At 36.5% G+C, this 20545-nt stretch overlaps 1 protein-coding gene across 1 annotated transcript; it reads left to right on the forward strand.

Annotated features, from left to right (window-relative positions):
• Positions 1-1202: 1202 nt before the first annotated feature.
• Positions 1203-20453, forward strand: ADAMDEC1 (ADAM like decysin 1; the record flags this gene model as incomplete). The annotated part of the gene is made up of 13 exons (XM_082655849.1): positions 1203-1290; positions 1523-1641; positions 2200-2276; positions 10332-10410; positions 11825-11901; positions 13080-13266; positions 13444-13503; positions 14192-14263; positions 14727-14896; positions 15259-15340; positions 16055-16185; positions 17147-17324; positions 20373-20453. 13 exons carry the CDS (start codon positions 1203-1205, stop codon positions 20451-20453), a joined length of 1401 nt encoding a protein of 466 aa, XP_082511975.1.
• Between the last annotated feature and the right edge of the window lie 92 nt (positions 20454-20545).

A 20545-nucleotide genomic window follows, 5' to 3' on the forward strand; every position in this document is an offset into this window, starting at 1 on the left:
GAAAACTCTGCAAATGGGGGTGTAATTTGGAGCTAATTATCTGAGAATTACCCGATCAATGTATACCAAGAAGCTCAAATTGTTCTACCTTTTTAACTAAATAATACCATTTCTAGTAAGTTATCCAAAAGAATCAGAAAATCAATCATAGAAATATACACAAATAACGACATATAAAACATTACACGCAAGGCAATATTCTAAAGTCATTAAAATAACATATTAATATACAATAGGATGACAATGTTTATGCTATAATGCTATGCAAAAAATAACAGGTTCCCCAAACCTTTTCTACAGTAAGAACTATAGTTTATAAAGTTTAATTTTCTTTTTTCTTTCCTTTCTTTTACTAGTGCATGGAAGAGAGATGAAAATAAGTTGTCAAAATGTTAACAGTAGTCACTTCTTGATGTTGGGCTGTTGGGTGACCAACTTCTTTCCCTCAGGATACTGATTTGATGCTTATGACCATGAAAATGTATTATTTTTGTAATCAGAAAAAGTTATTTTCCTTCAGTAGAACTCATAGTGCGTTTCAAAAATACTTTATATGCAGTATAATTTGAGGCTAGCACTGTCGTCAAGAGAATTTACATTTGCACATTTCCTTATAGTTTTACGTGTGTGCGTGCATGTGTGTGTGTTACCTTCTATGAACTTTATAAGAAACTTAGAGTAGGTATCATTATCATCATCCCCTTTTCACAGATAAGGAAAGTGAGGGTCAGAGAAATTATAATATCCTAGCTTATAAAACTTTGCCTGGTGCTTGTTTTACAGATTGTTTTCTCTGTGCCAATTTTTCAAAATATGTACAGACTACTGAAATATTTTCTAAAAGTATGGATCAATTTCTATAACACTACCGAATGGCATGAGCAATGGCTGAATTTAATGAATATGTAAACATATGCACACACATCTGTCTCAGTTGGTACTTTCTCACTACTATAGGAGCATCAGGGCCAAGCAGCTGTCCAGATGTGACTCCTTAAGCTGTAACCACAGACATAAACACCTCTCATAAATGAGGAACATTCTCACGATCTTGACACTGCAATTTCTTAGCAACTTCCCAGTGTCATTAGGAAACATTCCTCAATCTCCCAAAGAAGGTTTTAGGTTTTTATTATTTTTTTTCAATTTGTAAAGAGAAGTAGGGGAAGATAAAACTGGACAGCTGGGGAGACCAAATCTTCATGTTGTGTGGGATGTCTCAGCTACCTACAGTAGCCAGCATGTCTTTGGTCCTGCTTTCCACCCTCTGGCTCATCGTTCAAGCTCAAGGTAAGTACTAATATATTGACAGTTCCAAAGAATTGTTTCATCATTGTCACATCTTTCCAGAATAGGGAGAGAAAACTAAAGAAAAATTCTTTGTTGTCAAAGCTGAACTGGAGGAGTAACTTGTTCTTCTCAATGTTTCCCTTCTCAATGGAAATTGTCTTCCACTCAGTTTCAAGAAACCAACCGACAAAAACCTTTAAATATTTTGTCAGTATTACCTCTCTTTTTCTAGCAATAGCCATAAAGCAGACTCCTGAACTAGAGCCCTATGAAGTAGTTCATCCTAAAAAACTACACATTTTACACAAAAGAGAGATACAGAACAACCAGACAGAGAAGCATGGCAAAGAGGTAAGCAATGGGATGACCGTGGGATTTTGCTGTCATCTAAAGAGACAGTAAAGGACCTTTTTACTAGTAGAAGTGATGTCACAGTCAACATCTAGTAGTTCAGTCTTGAAGCCCATTTACACGAATGTTCCCCTTTGCCCAGGAGAGGGCATAGGATTTTTCTAAATGCTTTTACCGTTAAGCAGCAGGAAGGGAGTTAACTCCCACACTGGATCAGAAAAAATAAAACAGTTTGGGTGTTTCTCCAACTCTGTGGGGGGAACAAAAAAAAAAAAAGAGGACAGAACGGCAGTATTTCTAGGAGAAGACATTCCTTGCCAAGCCCACCAAACCCATGTCTTCTCCCTACCCTCACCTCCTGACCCCCTGAATTGCCTTTTGTCTATAATAGAGAAATCATATTATCTCATTAATTAACATTTTAAAAATGTATTATAGATATTAACTTTCTGACTATTACATTTGTAATTATTATTCTATACAGCTACTTATATCATTATAATTATTTTAGATAGACTCATAAATATAAATTATCATTATATTATTACATATTTTTAGGAAAGATATGAACATGAACTTCAGTATCAGATGATATTAAATGGAGAAGACGTCATTCTTTGCCTACAAAAAGCCGAGTAAGTTGTATTTCCTGACAGTCTAATCACTGGATTATACCTAAGAGAATGTGGAAAAATAAATCTTCTTTAGACTCTATATACTGTAATTTGACATAGAAGACATGAAGCATATTGAATATTAGATGTTAATAGTTGGTGTTAATATTATCTAAGAAGTTTGATGTTTCCCTAGGAAATTATATGCAAAGAGTAAAACAAAGAGCTGCACGAATGACTTGATTCCCTGCTGCTTTTGGAATTTACTGAAAATATTTTTTACCCAGATAAACTGAAACCTTTGATGTGACTTTCCATTACTTTTTGTTGCTGTTGTTCTGTAAAGCATTTTAATTTTTTTAACATCTTTATTGGACTATAATTGCCTTACAATGGTGTGATAGTTTCAGCTGTATAACAAAGTGAATCAGCTATATGTATACATATATCCCCATATACCCTCCCTCTTGTGCCTGCCTCCCAACCTCCCTATCCCATTCATCTAGGTGGTCAAAAGCACCGAGCTGATCTCCCTGTGCTATGCGGCTGCTTCCCACTAGCTATCTATTTTACATTTGGTAGAGTATATATGTCCATACCACTCTCTCACTTCGTCCCAGCTTACCCTTCCCCCTCCCCATGTCCTCAAGTCCATTCTCTACGTCTGCATCTTTATTCTTGTCCTGCCCCTAGGATCTTCAGAACCATTATTTATTTATTTATTTATTTTTAGATTCCATATATATGTGTTAGCATATGGTATTTGTTCTTCTCTTTCTGACTTACTTCACTCTGTACGACAGACTCTATGTCCATTCACCTCACTACAAATAACTCAATTTCATTTCTTTTCATGGCTGAGTAATATTCCATTGTATATATGTGCCACATCTTCTTTATCCATTCATCTGTTGATGGACACTTAGGTTGCTTCCGTGTCCTAGTTATTACAAATACTGCTGCAATGAGTATTGTGGTACATAACACTTTTGAATTATGATTTTCTAGGGTGTATGCCCAGTAGTGGGATTGTGGGGTTGTATAGTAGTACTACTTTTAGTTTTTTAAGGAAACTCCATACTGCTCTCCATAGTGGCTGTACCAATTTCCATTCCCACCAACAGTGCAAGAGGGTTCCCTTTTCTCCACACCCTCTCCAGCATTTATTGTTTGTAGATTTTTTGATGATGGCCACTCTGACAAGTGTGAGGTGATATCTCATTGTAGTTTTGATTTGCATTTCTCTAATCATTAGTGATGTTGAGCATCCTTTCATATGTTGTTGGAAATCTGTATATCTTCATTGGACAAATATCTATTTAGGTCTTCTGCCCATTTTTGGATTGCGTTGTCTGTTTTTTTGATATTGAGTTGCATGAGCTGCTTGTATATTTTGGAGATTAACTCTTTGTCAGTTGCTTCGTTTCTAAATATTTTCTCCCATTCTGAGCGTTGTCTTTTCATCTTGTTTATGGTTTCCCTTGCTGTGCAAAAGCTTTTAAGTTTCATTAGGTCCCATTTGTTTATTTTTGTTTTTATTTCCGTTTCTCTAGGAGGTGGCTCAAAAGGATCTTGCTCTGATTTATGTAATAGAGTGTTCTGCCTATGTTTTCCTCCAAGAGTTTGATGGTGTCTGGCCTTACATTTAGGTCTTTAATCCAATTTGAGTTTATTTTTGTGTGTGGTGTTAGGGAGTGTTCTAATTTCATTCTTTTACATGTAGCTGTCCAGTTTTCCCAGCACCACTTATTGAAGGGGCTGTCTTTTCTCCGTTGTATATTCTTGCCTCCTTTACCAAAGAGAAGGTGACCATATGTGCATGAGTTTACCTCTGGGTTTTCTATCCTGTTACATTGATCTATATTTCTTTTTTGTGCCAGTCCCATACTGTCTTGATTATTGTAGCTTTGTAGTATAGTCTGAAGTTAGGGAGCCTGATTCCTCCAGCTCCATTTTTCTTTCTTAAGATTGCTTTGGCTACTCAGGGACTTTTGTGTTTCAACACTAATTGTGAAATTTTTTGGTCTAGTTCTGTGAAAAATGCCATTGGTAATTTGATAGGGATTGCATTGAATCTGTAGATTGCTTTGGGTAGTAGAGTCATTTTCACAATGTTGATTCTTCCAATCCAAGAACATGGTATATCTCTCCATCTGTTTGTAACATCTTTAATATGTTTTATCAGTGTCTTATAGTTTTCTGCATACAGGTCTCCTTAGTTTTATTCCTAGGTATTTTATTCTTTTTGTTGCAATGGTAAATGGGCATGTTTCCTTAATTTCTCTTTCAGATTTTTCATAACTAGTGTATAGGAAAGCAAGAGATTTCTGTGCATTAATTTTGGATCCTGCAACTTTACCAAATTCATTGATTAGCTCTAGCAGTTTTCTGGTGGCATCTTTACGATTCTCATTGTATAGTATCATGTCATCTGCAAACAGTGACAGTATTACTTCTTTTCCGATTTGGATTCCTTTTATTTCTTTTTCTTCTCTGATTGCTGTGGCTAAAACTTCCAAAACTATGTTGAATAATAGCGGTGGGAGTGGGCAACCTTGTCTTGTTCCTGATCTTAGTGGAAATGGCTTCAGTTTTTCACCATTGAGAATGACATTGGCTGTGGGTTTGTCATATATGGCCTTTACTTGGTTGAGGTAAGTTCCCTCTATGCCTACTTTCTGGAGGGTTCTTACCATAAACAGGTGTTGAATTTTGTCAAAAGCTGTTTCTACATCTATTAAGAAAATCATATGGTTTTTATTCTTCAATTTTTTAATATGCTGTATCACATTGATTGATTTGCATATATTGAATCCTTGCATTCCTGGGATAAACCGCACTTGATCATGGTGTATGATCCTTTTAATGTGCTGTTGGATTCTGTTTGCTAGTATTTTGTTGAGGATTTTTGCATCTATGTTCATCAGTGATATTGGCCTCTAGTTTTCTTTTTTTGTGATATCTTTGTCTGGTTTGGGTATCAGGGTGATGGTGGCCTCGTAGAATGAGTTTGGGATTGTTAGTTCCCCTGCAGTTTTTTGGAAGAGTTTGAGAAGGATGGGTGTTAGCTCTTCTCTAAATGTTTGATAGAATTCACCTGTGAAGCCATCTGGTCCTGGGCTTTTGTTTGTTGGAAGATTTTTCATCACAGTTTCAATTTCTATGCTTGTGATTGGTCTGTTTATATTTTCTATTTCTTCCTGGTTCAGTCTCAGAAGGTTGTGCTTTTCTAAGAATTTGTCCATTTCTTCCAGGTTGCCCATTTTACTGGCATACAGTTGCTTATAGTAATCCTTCATGATTCATTGTATTTCTGCAGGATCAGTTGTTACTTCTCCTTTTTCATTTCTAATTCTGTTGATTTGAGTCTTCTCCCTTTTTTTCTTGATGAGTCTGGCTAGTGTTTTATCAATTTTGTTTATCTTCTCAAAGAACCAGCTTCTAATTTTATTGAAGTTTGCTGTTGTTTCCTTCTTTCTTTTTCATTTATTTCTCATCTGATCTTTATGATTTCTTTCCTTCTGCGAACTTTGGGGGGATTTTGTTCTTCTTTCTCTAATTGCTTTAGGTGTAACGTTAGGTTGTTTGAGATTTTTCTTATTTCTTGCAGTAGGATTGTATTGCTATAAATTTCCCTCTTAGAACTGCTTTTGCTGCAGTTGGGTGCAGCAAACTGCAGTTGGGTGGTCGTGTCTTCATTGTCATTTGTTTCTAGGTGTTCTTTGATTTCCTTTTGATTTCTTCAGTGATCTGTTGGATATTTAGTAGTGCATTGCTTAGCCTCCATGTGTTTGTACTTTTTACAGTTTTCTTCCTGTAATTGGTATCTGGTCTCATAGCATGTGGTTGGAAAACATACTTGATACGATTTCAATTTTCTTAAATTTATCAAGGCTTGATTTGTGGCCCAAGATACGATCTATCCTGGAGAATGTGCCATGAGAACTTGAGAAAAATGTGTATTCTGTTGTTTTTGGATGGAATGTTCTATAAATATCAGTTAAGTCCATCTTGCTTAATGTATCATTTAAAGCTTGGTTTCCTTATTTATTTTCATTTTGGATGATCTGTCCATTGGTGAAAGTGGGGTGTTAAAGTCCCCTACTATGATTGTGTTACTGTCGATTTCCTCTTTTCTGGCTGTTAGCATTTGTCTTATGTTGAGGTGCTCCTATGTTGGGTGCAAAAATATGTACAATTGTTATGTCTTCTTTCTTGGATTGATCCCTTGATTGTTATGTAGTGTCCTTCTTTGTCTCTTGTAACAGTCTTTATTTTAAAGTCTATTTTGTCTGATATGAGAATTGCTACTCCAGCTTTCTTTTGATTTCCATTTACATGGAATATCTTTTTCCATCCCTTCACTTTCAGTCAGTATGTGTCCCTAGGTCTGAAGTGGGTCTCCTGCAGACAGCATATATACAAATCTTGTTTTTGTATCGATTCAGCCAGTCGATGTCTTTTGGTTGGAGCATTTAATCAATTTACATTTAAGGTAATTATAGATATGTATATTCCATTTACTATTTTCTTAATTGTTTTGGGTTTGTTTTTGTAGGTCTTTTCATTCTCTTGTGTTTCCTGCCTAGAGAATTCCTTTAGCATTTGTTGTAAAGCTGGTTTGGTGGTGCTGAATTCTCTTAGCTTTTGCTTGCCTGTAAAGATTTTAATTTCTCCATCGAATCTGAATGAGATCCTTTCTGTGGAGAGTAATCTTGGTTATAGGTTTTTCCCTTTCATCACTTCAAATATCTCCTGCCATTCCCTTCTGGCTTGCAGACTTTCTGTTGAAAGATCAGCTGTTAACCTTATGGGTATTCTCGCTTATGGTATTTGTTGCTTCTCCCTTGCTGCTTTTAACATTTTTTCTTTGTATTTAATTTTTTTTTTTTTTTTTTTTTTTTTTGCGGTACACGGGCCTCTCACTGTTGTGGCCTCTCCTGTTGCAGAGCACAGGCTCCAGACACATAGGCTCAGTGGCCATGGCTCATGGGCCCAGCCGCTCCACGGCATGTGGGATCTTCCTGGACCAGGGCACGAACCCGTGTCCCCTGCATCGGCAGGTGAACCCTCAACCACTGCGCCACCAGTGAAGCCCTGTATTTAATTTTTGATAGTTTGATTAATATGTGTCTTGGCATGTTTCTCCTTGCATTTATCCTGTATGAGTCTCTGCACTTCCTGGACTTGATTAACTATTTCCTTTCCCATATTAGGGAAATTTTCAACTATAATCTCTTCAAATATTTTCTCAGTCTCTTTCTTTTTCTCTTTTTCTTCTGGGACCCCTATAATTTGAATGTTGTGTTTAATGCTGTCCCAGAGGTCTCTGAGACTGTCCTCAATTCTTTTCATTCTTTTTTTTTTATTCTGCTCTGTAGCAGTTATTTCCACTATTTTACTTCCAGCTCACTTATTCGTTCTTCTGCTTTAGTTATTCTGCTATTGATTCCCTCTAGAGAATTTTTAATTCCATTTATTCTGTTGTTCATCATTGTTTGTTTGCTCTTTAGTTCTTTTAGGCCCTTGTTAAATGTTTCTTGTATTTCTCCATTCTATTTCCAATATTTTGGATCATCTTTACTATCATTATTCTGAATTCTTTTTCAGGTAGACTGCCTATTTCCTCTTCATTTGTTAGGTCTGGTGGGTTTTTACCTTGCTCCTTCATCTGCTGTGTATTTCTCTGTCTTCTCATTTTGCTTAACTTACTGTGTTTGGGGTCTCCTTTTCACAGTCTTCAGGTTCGTAGTTCCCATTGTTTTTGGTGTCTGCCCCCAGTGGGTAAGGTTGTTTCAGTGGTTTGTGTAGGCTCTTGGTGGAGGAGACTGGTGCCTGTGCTCTCTGGTCTATAAGGCTGGATCTTTTCTTTCTGGTGGGCAGGACCGCATCCAGTGTTGTGTTTGGGGGTGTCTGTGAATTTATTATTATTTTAGGCAGCCTCTCTGCTAATGGGTGGTGTTGTGTTCCTGTCTTGCCAGTTGTTTGGCATGGGGTGTCCAGTGCTGGACCTCGTTGGAAATTGAGTGGAGCCGGGTCTTAGTGTTGAGATGGAGATCTCTGGGGGAGCTCTCACCAATTGATATTATGAGGAGCCAGGAGGTCTCTGGTGAACTTGTGTCTCCCCCCTCAGGTCTGAGACCCGGCTGGAGCACCAAGACCCTCTCAGCCACATGGCTCAGAAGAAAAGGGAGAAAAGAAAGAAAGAAAGAAAAGAATAAGTAAAATAAAGTTATTAAAAAAAATAAAAAGATAGTATTAAATTTAAAAATTTTCCAATTAAGAAAGAAAAAGACGAGAGCAACCAAACCAATAAACAAATCCACCAATGATAAGAAGCACTAAAAACTATACTAAGATAAACATAAAAATCAGAAACTAGTCAGTCGCATACAGCAAACCCCAATCTACAGTTGCTCTTAAAGACCACCACCTCAATTTTGGAATGATTAGTTGTGTATTCAGGTATTCCACAGACGCAGGGTACATCAAGTTGATTGCGGAGATTTAATACGCTGCCCCTGAGGCTGCACAGAGAAATTTCCCTTTCTCTTCTTTGTTCGCACAGCTCCTGGGGTTCAGCTTTGGATCTGTTCCCGCCTCTGCATGTAGGTCGCCCTTTGGCAACAGGTCTTCGTTCAGACAGGAGGGGGTTAAAGAGCAGCTGATTTGGGGGCTCTGGATCACTTAGGTCAGGGGGAGGGAGAGGTATGGAATGCAGGGCAAGCCTGCAGTGGCAGAGTCCAGTGTGACCTTGTACCAGCCTGAGGTGAGTCATATGTTCTCTCGGGGAAATTGTCTCTGGATCACGGGACCCTGGCAGTGGCGGGTTGCACAGGCTCCGAGGAGGGGAGGTGTGGATAGTGACCTATGCTTGCACACAGGCTTCTTGGTGGCAGCAGCAGCAGCCTTAGCATCTCATGCCCATCTCTGGGGTCTGTGCTGATAGCTGTGGCTTGCGCCCATCTCTGAAGGTCATTTAGGTGGTGTTCTGAATTTCCTCTCCTCATGCACCCCGAAACAGTGGTCTCTTGACTCTTAGGCAGCTCCAGACTTTTTCTTGGACAGTTGTGGCACACTAGCCCCCTTCAGGCTGTGTTCACGCAGCCAACCCCAGTCCTCTCCCTTGGGTCTGAACTCTGAAGCTGGAGCCTCAGCTCCCAGCCCTCACCCATCCCGGCGGATGAGCAGAGAAGCCTCTCAGGCTGGTTGAGTGCTGGTCGGCGCCGATCCTCTGTGGGGGAATCTCTCCACTTTGCCCTCTGCACCCTTGTTCCTGCACTCTCCTCTGTGGCTCTGAAGCTTCCCCTCTCTGCCACCCACAGTCTCTGCCTGCAAAGGGACTTCCTAGTATGTGGAAATTTTTCCTCCTTCACAGCTCCCTCCCAGAAGTGCAGGTCCTGTCCCTATTCTTTTGTGTCCGTTTTTTCTTTTGCCCTACCCAGGTACGTGGGGAGTTTCTTGCCTTTTGGGGAGTCTGTGGTCTTCTGCCAGCGTTCAGTAGGTGTTCTGTAGGAGTTGTTCCACATGTAGATGTATTTTTGATGTATTTGGGGGGAGGAAGGTGATCTCCCCGTCTTGCTCCTCTGCTATCTTGAAGGTCCTCTCCTCCATTACTTTTATAATAACATATATCTAATGCTCATTCAGGGCATACAAGTTTGAGATAGATCCCAGGGTATGGGGCTCCACCAAGTTCTATAATAGTAAACTTCTCCCTGAATGCAATGGTCCTTCATGTGTATTTACGACCCAACACCCTACAGAGATCCTTTGGAGCCTATATCCTTGGTTCAAAGAATCCCAAAATAATCCATTTGAAGGTAGAAAAATTCCTATGTGATTTTTCTATCAGAAAAGTATTTCAGGGTATTTCTTTCCTCAGATCTAAGAGGTATAACTAATGCTTTGGTTTGCTTCAGGAGCAGACTTCTGATGTTGGAAAAGGACCAGTGGTCAGAATGCCAGCTCTTTCTCACTGTAGACATTATCATTCCTTTAGTACTGATGATCTTACAGGAATATTAGCCTTTACTACCACCATGAGAGTATCATGCAGCTTTCTGCTCTCTACAGGCATCTCCTGGGGCCAGACTACCTTGAAACATATTACTCACCCAGAGGAGAGAAAATCACAACAAGCCCTCAGAACATGGTAGGTTCCGAATGCTTTCTGGGACTCTTACTTGGATCTGCTGCTTACATCGTAAGATTCATAGGTTCAAGGGCAACTTAAAAAAAATTAAAGGACTTGAAAACAGGATGCTCATCTAAGACCAATGAGATAACAGATGAAAAAAATTGTATCTTTTTTAAAAGATAGGAGTAGTAGGAGGCTTCCAAGTGTTGCATTTTTAGAAGCAACCAAAAGTCTGCTTTCCCTTAAACCATCTTATCAATAGGTTAGAAATATTGTCCCCTAGGTACTTGAAAGGTCATGTCGCTGTTTACTGTTTCCTAATGATATATGCATTTATCCTGAGATCAGAAAAGGTATATTATTTAATTAATATAATTTTTTATCTGGTTAAACTACCATCATGTGAATAATGCCGAGGTATAGATATCAGACATAGAGAATCAAGGCCAAGGGAAAAACAGGAAGAGAATATAAAAAGACTCATTCATGGAGTATTACCAAGCTAAGCGAGTTTCTCAGAGCCACCCTCCATGGTGCCCCAAATATCTATGTTTCTATAAAAAAACAGACAAGACTTATGCCACAGAATGACTCTCCATTCCCTTCTCAAGTCAAGACTCTCATTTCATGGATGTCTGGATTGTTGTTAACATTGACCTCTGGGGAAAATATCTGATAAATTTATTCATGCTCAAGTGTGAATGGCCAGTGATATCTTAATGTGGTACCTTTTCCAAGTCGTCTATAAGAAAATGTTTATGATGACAAGGTTTCTTACAAAGGAAAGAAAGACACAGATGGATTTTCAGACCCTGAGGCAAGTCAGTTTATTCTGAGCAAGAGTTTATTCATTAGCTTTCTTGGATCATTCTACATAAGTGACCCATTACTTTGCTTCTACGAAGCGCCAACCATGTGTGAATCTCTAGTTGTAGATAAATTCTCTGGGCTTCGGATGCTGGTAAAGCGATGCCACTAACACACTAGTTAAAATAATGAGTTGGACCAGTTAGTCTGAGGGGCTCAGGAGTGGTGATGTGGCCCCCTGAGGACTCCAGAATCTGGAAAAATGAATACCTCATTTTATTGATATGTGATGCACAGTGGAGCTTACATAAGGGAACTATATTCTCAAAAGTTGACACTCAAACCTGAGAGCTCTTGGGGAGTGCTATAGATTCCATGGGGGAACTGGCTACTTCTCAAATGCAGCATCCACTCTTGCCATGAGTCCATTTAGATTCAAATTCCCCATGGAGTAGTTCATGAAACCGCTGAGGTTCTCCATGTTTTTGTTTCTGGGAGCTGGTCTGGCCACAGCCACTACTTGAAGAACTTTCCTACATATTCAAGATAAGAGCTTTCAACACGACTGTGATATGTTTATTTTTGTAGTTAAAAAAAACAAACACATTTTTTCCAACCTTAGGAACACTGCTACTATAAAGGACACGTCCTAAATGAAAAGGATTCTGTTGCCAGCATTTGTACTTGTGATGGGCTGAGGTGGGTGCCACTTGCAAAAATGTTAAACATCAAGCACCATTTTGTTACACAAGGTTGAGTCTTTCTGAACACCATATCTTCTTACTATCCTGGTAAAATTGTCTCCATTGATAAAATGTTGCATATATGTGGTTAAAGTGAAGAATAATGTATCATCCTTGCACTCATTATCTGCGGTTCTAGTAACAGTTAAAGTTAGCAATTTTTAAACAAGTACTACATTCTGGAGCTTGAGGATATCTGGATCCATTTTCATGTTTATCACCCACTCTACCACTCACTCCCCAAAACCACCTGTTTCATTTTCTTAAAGATTCTACCCTGCAATTGTCATGGTTGAACATAATTTTTAGAAGTTTGTGTGTATGGGTATGTGTGTGTGTCTGTCTGTGTGGTATTTCTGTTTACTAAAATAATTCTTGCCAATTAGGGAAAAATTTTAACGTGTGAGAAAGCACAAATACAAAACTATCCACCATAAAATTTTACCTCTGTGTATCGCTATTATTAATATTTTGTCATGGTTGCTGCCTTTTATGCATATAGACAAATATATCTTTTACATGATTGAAATATGAAATAAAATATACATGATTCTTCTGCCAACCTGGGACATATCACATGACATCATAAGCCTTTTCCCAGATCATAAAATACCTTCATAGATGTAATTTTTAACAGCTGTGTTGGCTTTCTAATATTCCATCATATGGATTTACTTTGTATTTCTGAACTAATTTTCCTTCTAAGAGGAGAAAATCTTTAAGTTCATACTAATTATAAACTGTTCCTCTGGCTGATCTGCTCATCATTCTCTCTCTCTTCTGGGGTTCTTGGTATCTAAACATGCCTTTACTGCATTTTCCATTATATGTCTGGGAACTGCCAAGCAATATTTGCTAAATGTGAAAATAAACTATGGTGTACATTCCAAATTCTTTGGGATAGCTTCACCTTAGTACTTCTTGTTCAGAATTCTCTAGGTAATTAAAATAGGCTCTATTTTAGTACTGACAAATACTGAGTACAACTTAAGTTAGCAAAAGTTAGCTGCAAGGCCTACAAATGAAAACTCTATGTGTGAGTTTGGGATTGAGGGAGAGGTATCCCTCCACACTCTGGTCAGTGGATGTGACTCTGGAAGACAATCTTGAAATATGAGCCTCTGTATCTCGCAGGGGATACTTCACACATCACAATCAGAGATACATGATAAAGCCTTTGAAAAGCACAGACCAAGAAGAACATGCTGTCCTCATATACAACCAGGAGGAGCTAGACCCAGCTAATCACACCTGTGGTGTAAGAAATGTTGGCAGGAAACAGGGCCTTATTCGAACCTCAAGGTCACTCAAAAGGCCAGAGGTGAGTGCAGCTTTCCGACCAACATTCATTTCAGCAATGATGTATGAAATACTGGTGCACCCAGCAATGACTCGTATGAGTAAAGCCCAACCCTTCTTTACTTATTTAAATCTCTTTGTAAGCTTTTTAATCTCTTAGGTTGAAGATATTAACAATGTTCTTTCACTCTTTGTAAAGAAAGACTTTCTTCAGGCTAAGAAATACATCGATCTCTTTTTGGTGCTGGATAATGCCTTTGTGAGTATGAAATATAAGTACTTTTTGGCCAGTTAAGTCAACTTTTAAGTTTTCTTATCAAGTGGACACAAGCAATAAACTATTCTAGCTGAAAATACAAAGCCTGTCCACCTGATTGTCTTGTCTGTTCTACCTGCTTTGTCAAAAATAGTTTTCATTCATCCCCCCCTTTAAAATCTTCTGCCAAAATATTCAGATATTGGAAATATACTTAATGCCAGATAGCAACAGTAAAACAACCACAATAACTAGAAACATAAAAGAATGGGTTATTAATATCTTTTTAAAGTTCTCACTATAATACATATAGACATAAAACTATCTGTACTTTACAAATTATGTTCATATGCTCAAAAATACTAGAATCTGTGCTTCTCTCAAATACTGCTTTATAACCAAATTTTAATAATATTAAATTGGTTTAAAAACACTGAAATTAATTTGATTTATTTAACTTAGTTTGAATTGAAATTTTATATGAATGCCAAATTGTTCTCCTGCCAAAAACGTCTTACATTTGAATTAGAATTTGTTGAAATAGATTCTTATATAAGATAGACGTGGAATGAACAGACATTTATTTACATTGAAACGTGTAATTTTTCTTAGAATGTAAAATCCTGTACCCCATCAGCTTTCTCATTTTAATTTGTGGTTTTAATTACTCTTTGCATTTTCTGTTTTACAGTATAACATGTATAATAGGAATGTAACTTTGATAAGAAGCTTTCTGTTTGATGTGATAAACCTACTCAATGTGGTAAGATATTTGTTCTCTAAACATATATTTCCACACAGGAGCTTAGGGCTTCCCTATGTGTTCACCAAATAAGGAGCTGGGAGAGTCACAATGGCTTAAGGCCAGCAGTTTTGGGAAATTTAGCAGATATGATCAACATCAAGGTAAAATCACATATACTGTAGAAAAGGCAACTTCTAGGTTTTCTATTTTCAAAATTCGGATACATTTATGCATCACTTGTGGTCAGTAAAATATCTAAAATACTAAAGAAATCTCTCCTATTATATAGCACAGGAAACTATATTCAATATCCTGGGATAAACCATAATGGAAAAGCATATGAAAAAGAATATATATGTATAACTGAGTCACTTTGCTGTACAACAGAAATTAACACATTGTAAATCAACTATACTTCAATCAAAACTTTTAAAAAAAGAAATCTCAAACATTTTCATGAAGAAAAATGTTCTTTCCACAGATGTATAATACCATAGATGTTCAAGTGGTCTTGATAGGTATGGAAGTCTGGTCTGATGGTGATAAGATAAACGTGGTACCCAACACAGCTGTCACCTTTGAAAACTTTCTGAATTGGCATCGTTCTAACCTGGGGAAGATGAAGATCCATGACCACGCTCAGCTACTCACGTGAGCACACGCTGGACAGGGCCAGGCCTATTTTGGCAGAGAAGATAGTTATCCCAAATGTTTCTTGGCAGACATTCCTGTTCAATTCTACCTCCCTGATCAGTTGTCAGAGAGCCTAAAGTTCTACTAATAGCAGTTCACCTGTGAGATTATTGGAGACCCATGTCAGAACACTAAAATCGACTCTTGGATGTGGGATAGCCATCTGTGGTCATTATAATGCTATAGAACAGCAGAAGCTTTTCGGGGGCCTCATGAATATGAAAAGGATAGGGGAACTAGGGAAATCTCAAACAGAGTTGAAAAAAGCTGATGGTTCCAAAGATTCAAATTGTGACAATGTACCTGTAACTTTCACACAGTGGAGTTGGCTTCAAAAATCGAATTACAGCACTGGCAGCCTTGAATTCCTTGTGTTCCCCATCGTCTGTTGCCGTTATTGAGGTTTGTAAAAATATAGCTCCATGAGGTTCTATAACCTCCAGGAAGACAAGCACAATGTCTTATTCAGAGTTAGCACAATGTACACTTGCTGAGTCAGTAAATAAAAGTAGAAATGAACCTCCTGCTAGATCACTACACTGAAGATTCCTTGGATTATGAAACAGAATATCTCTTTACATTGACTATCCCAGAGGTTTCATTCTTTAGTTTGTGTTAGGGAATGAGAACAGGAAGACTGGGACATAAAGGGAATCCAGGTGCCCTCTGGGGCCCAAGGCAACTTCAAATTAATCATCCCTAGTATCTATGGCCAGGAAGGTCAGACAAAGTGCATGCTGGTGTCATACGGCCAAACACTACCAGTGTCATAGGCATCACGGCAATAGTTTTTGGAGGTCTTTGAGTATATACTATGGTGTATTTTAGTACTGCTTATAAAGAATGGAATTACCGTAATTTAACCATGGTTTATCAAGAATTCATCATTAATTCAGCAAATATTGATTGAGCACTGGCTCAATGGTTAGATTCCCAGGAGGCAATCATTTCAAATGTTTATGCAACAATTTTCAATAACCAATGACAGGGCAAGAAGCTCAATGATTCAATAATTTTCATCTGTCAAACTATTTTTTTGTAACACTGAACATTGGCAAAAATTAACAAATAACTGAATAAAATCAGAAGTAATAGATATTTCTATTCTTTTTCCAGGGTAAGAGAAAGAACAGTGTCTCTCTTGCAGGAGTGATGGCACATGAGTTGGGTCATGCCCTCGGTATGCCTGATGTTCCATATAACACCAAGTGTCTCTCTGGGAGTTGTGTGATGAATGAATATCTGAGGTGAGCCCTTGTCACCCTAGAGAAAAAATATTTCTTAAATCTTAAAGAATTCAGATGCAGCCTATATAGTTGGATGGAAATTTTTTTTTTTTATGTAGGGCTGTTTCCTGCTAATTCACCCTCCAGCTTCTTTTTTCTTTTCTTTTTTTTTCTTTTTTTTTTTTGGCCACACCGCACAGCATGTGGGATCTTAGCTCCCCAACCAGGGATCAAACCCGTGCCCCCTGCATTGGAAGTGCAGAGCCTTAACCACTGGACTGCCAGGGAAATCCCCACCCTCCAGCTTCTTGATGTATAGGATTTACCAGCTAGCAGAGTTCATTATTTAAGATCTCCAAATATGCCAAGATAGAGTTTATAAGTATAGTGATCATGTTATTTTAACTTAAAATAATTTTAGCTTAAAATAATATATTTTCTAAAAATATTTATCTAATTAAGATGATGACAACATCCTTATAAATCCCCATCACCAATCAATTCATTTTTATGTTATTAATAGTTGCCTTTTAATTCCAGGCACTTTGCAAGGACCTGGGATAGAAAAATGAAAAAACATACCTTGCTTTTGAAGTGTTCATAAATAGATAAATATGTCCATAGAACCTCTAATTCTGCAATTATTTCCTTTCACTATTCATTGTTATTATCGCCTACCTCTTAGACCTCGGCGAGATGAGTGAATGATAACAAATGGCGAGGCTCATCACTGCTGCCCTTTAGGACAGAAGTGAATCCACACGGGAATTTAAATTCTTCCAACTCTACAACTGGGTGTCTAGGAAAAGAATTTTTCAACCAGCAGAGTATGCCTGCTCTATGAAGCTCCACATATAACATGGTCCATTTATACTAAATTTGGAATTTTCATTGAACTACGTAATATCGTTAGACAAGTCAGATTCTCATGTTCACTTATCACTGTGTGTCATGATATGTCTCATTTTTCTTCTGGTTACAGTTCAAAATTCCCAAAGGATTTCAGTACAGTCAGTCGCTCACATTTTAAAAAATATATTTTATCTCAAAAACTAAGCTGCTTGCTGAAAACACGGGTTCCTAAAAATATGATGATAAAACCAGTGTGTGGGAACCAACTTCTGGAAGTAGGAGAAGTCTGTGATTGTGGCTCTCCTGAGGTATGAAAATATCCACGGTTTAAAAAATTTACTAAAGAGTTACTGTTGCATAAGAATTATACTGTTTTCTTTTTCTTTTTTTTCCTTTAAAATGTTTTTTTGGAAATTCTTTTTAAAGACAAACTTGACATCTTAGTAAAACGTAGGCTTGCACTTGTTTTCAGTACTGCTTTTAGTAATCTTTTGAAAAGCATTTCAAAGCCAGGATACACTTATGACATGATTGTATGAAGTTCAGTGTAAAGAAGTAAATCATTAACTATAACATGTCACTTATGATCTTTCCTAAATATATTAGTCAGAAATTCCTAAATCACATAAAGTCACAGCTGATCATTTGTTGAGCAATAACAATTAAAAGTCTAGAAGTAAGTTCTCTCCATAGAAAAAGTGTTGGTCTTCTCTCATCAAACCAGTGTGTAAACGAGGAGAAATTAAAACAGAAGGAGAAAAAAGAAAAATCACACAAACCTGTAGAAAATGGGTTAACATAGAACGTCTAAGATAATTACTATACTTCTGCTAATCTTCATAAAAATCTGACCCCTTCAAGGCATCAGTGTACTCTAAAGAATGTCTCTGATAGAATGTTTATTAGCAATCCCAGATTAGGTTTCTAAAAGAAAGCATTCTATTTTCTTAGCAATCTTCTTTTACTTTTAAGATTGAGAAAATGAGTTACTATTTGAAGAGAACTTTTATGTGTCAATCTGCAAAATGCTTTTATAATCACAATCTCCTTATTACTCACAACAAATCTACAAAATAGGTTTGTTATTTTCCCAATTCAGAAAAGAAGTGAGACGCAGAAAATTTAAGTAACTAGATCCAAGGATACAAAGCTAGTAATTGGTGAAGCCTACTGCAGCCCAAGACTTATCCATTACTTTAAGAGGCTCTATGACAATGGGGAAGGCATGTAATCTCTCTATGCCTGAGTTTATTTATTCAGAAATTTTAAGCTATTGAATTATATTAAAAGTTTACATGGTACAACAATCATTTGTAAAGAATATTGCAAATATTCTCTTAATTATAATGAGATACGAAATTTTACAAATGACGTGATACCTTACAATAAGTTAGACTTATGTTTATCTCATTCTTACTTCCTTACATTCCCATATGGTTTCCTGGGTGGAAGATCATTGAAGTTGTTCACAATCCTTACTATTTCTAATTTCAGCAGGTAAATAACGTGTATTCAGTACACACAGACACACCTACAAAAAAAAGAGGGAGAGAAGGGAGGAGGAGAGGAGAGAGAGAAACTACTATATATGATGTATAATATCTAATATTCTTTAAGTATATCATCCAACTGCTGTACTTTTTCCATATCTTGTTGATTTTCTTCTTCTACAGTTGAATAAAATCAGAGAGAGGGTTCAAGCTTACAAACAACTGAATTTTTAAACAACTGTTTTCTTACCCAAAAAGTAGTGTATATATACTTTATATAGTATCCTTTAGTGAAAAATCCAGTTTTCCATGATCTTATATGCTATTTTATTATTTTTATGTATATATGCAGGTATTTTTCTGGATTTAAAAAATAATCATTCTATCTATCTGTCTAGATATTATCACACAACTGAAATGCTATTTTAATGACTGTAACTATGTAACACACTTTAATATCTTTAATAGAAAATTTCTTCACTGGCTTTTTTTTTTTTTTTTGGCAGTGTTTACATAGCAATTATCCAGTGTTCATTCTTCTATAAAACTCCCAGTATTTTTTTTTTGTCAACTTGCCCACAAATACAATTGAGATTCTGGTTGAAACGTGTTAAATTCATAATTCACTCTGAAGGCCACTGGCATTTTTACAATATTAAGTATTGTCTTAAAAGACAAGTTGCCTTTGAAGTTTTTCAGGGAAGTTATATAAAATGTTCTTCATGCAGTTCTTGCACATTTTGAAAGTTTATTTTGAAGTATTTTCAATTTTTTCTTTTTGCTATTAATATGTGTAATGTTTTCTTTTTTATTTAGGTTCTAATTTATTAGTGTTCTTGATGTTATTTTTATTGTTATCTTAAACAGCTATCTTAGTGACTCATTCAAAGTTTTTAGAGTTGATCCTCTCTTTTTTTCCTAGGTCAAGAATTGTACCACATATGAATAATGAAAGTGTGATTTTATGTTCCAATTATTATACTTTCATGTATTTTTTCACTCATAGCATTTGTCAGAATTTACATTCAGATATAGCCTATGAGTAATTTTTTTAATTACTTTTTATGGAGTATAGTTGCTTTACATAGCTTATAAATAATTCTTGTCTTATAGTTTATATTATTGAATATATTTTTGCTATTCATCAGATAGATTTTATCATAATGATGCGTAATTCTGTTCATAGTTTACTAATATACGCTTAAATAAGTAAATAATGGCTACCTAATTTGTACTAATTTTTGCCATCTATCACTATAATATTAGTTGTTTTCTCCCCTCAGCCTTTTAATATGATGGATTATATTACTTTATTCTGTAGAGCTGAGTCACTATTGCATTTTTGGTGACCAAAAAAACCCTGCATAGTTTGTAATAGAGAGTTGTTATATTAATAAGCTAGTGTTTTATTAATATTTTATTCAAGTTTTTGCATTTATATTCATAAATGAGAATAGTATGTATGTGTATATTCATTACCAAATCTCATTATCGAAATTATGCAGGCTTGGTAAAATGAATTGAGGATTAAGAAAATTTTTTTCTCTATCTTCAAGCTGTTTGAATAGTATAGAAATACTGTCCTTTGAGCTTTTAAATTAACTTACATGTAATACCACGTGGGCAAATTTATTTGGGATAATTCTTGGATAATTCTATTTTTATCCTTTTAGGAGGTAGTTTTCACTACTCAGCATTTTTTCTATTATTAAATTTCCTTGGTCATTTCCATTGGAATTTGTATAGCAGAGTAATTTAGTTTAGAAAGTGAAATTTCACTGTCATCTTGTACCAGAATTCTGTGCACCTAGTCTACAGGAAAAAAAATACTTGAACCCACTTTCGCATTGTGTGTGTGCTTTAAAGGAATGTGCCAATCCTTGCTGTGACGCCATGACCTGTATGTTAAAACCTGAAGCTGACTGTGGAAAAAACAGTAAACCATAACACGTAAGACTTTTTTTCTTTCTTTGTTTCCAAATATTTTCATACTTCTATGTGATTTAAGAGAGATGTGACACTGAGTTCTACAATACACT

This window comes from Grampus griseus (genome assembly GCF_964374135.1).
Source record: "Grampus griseus genome assembly, chromosome: 6".
Taxonomy (NCBI): Eukaryota; Metazoa; Chordata; class Mammalia; order Artiodactyla; family Delphinidae; genus Grampus; species Grampus griseus.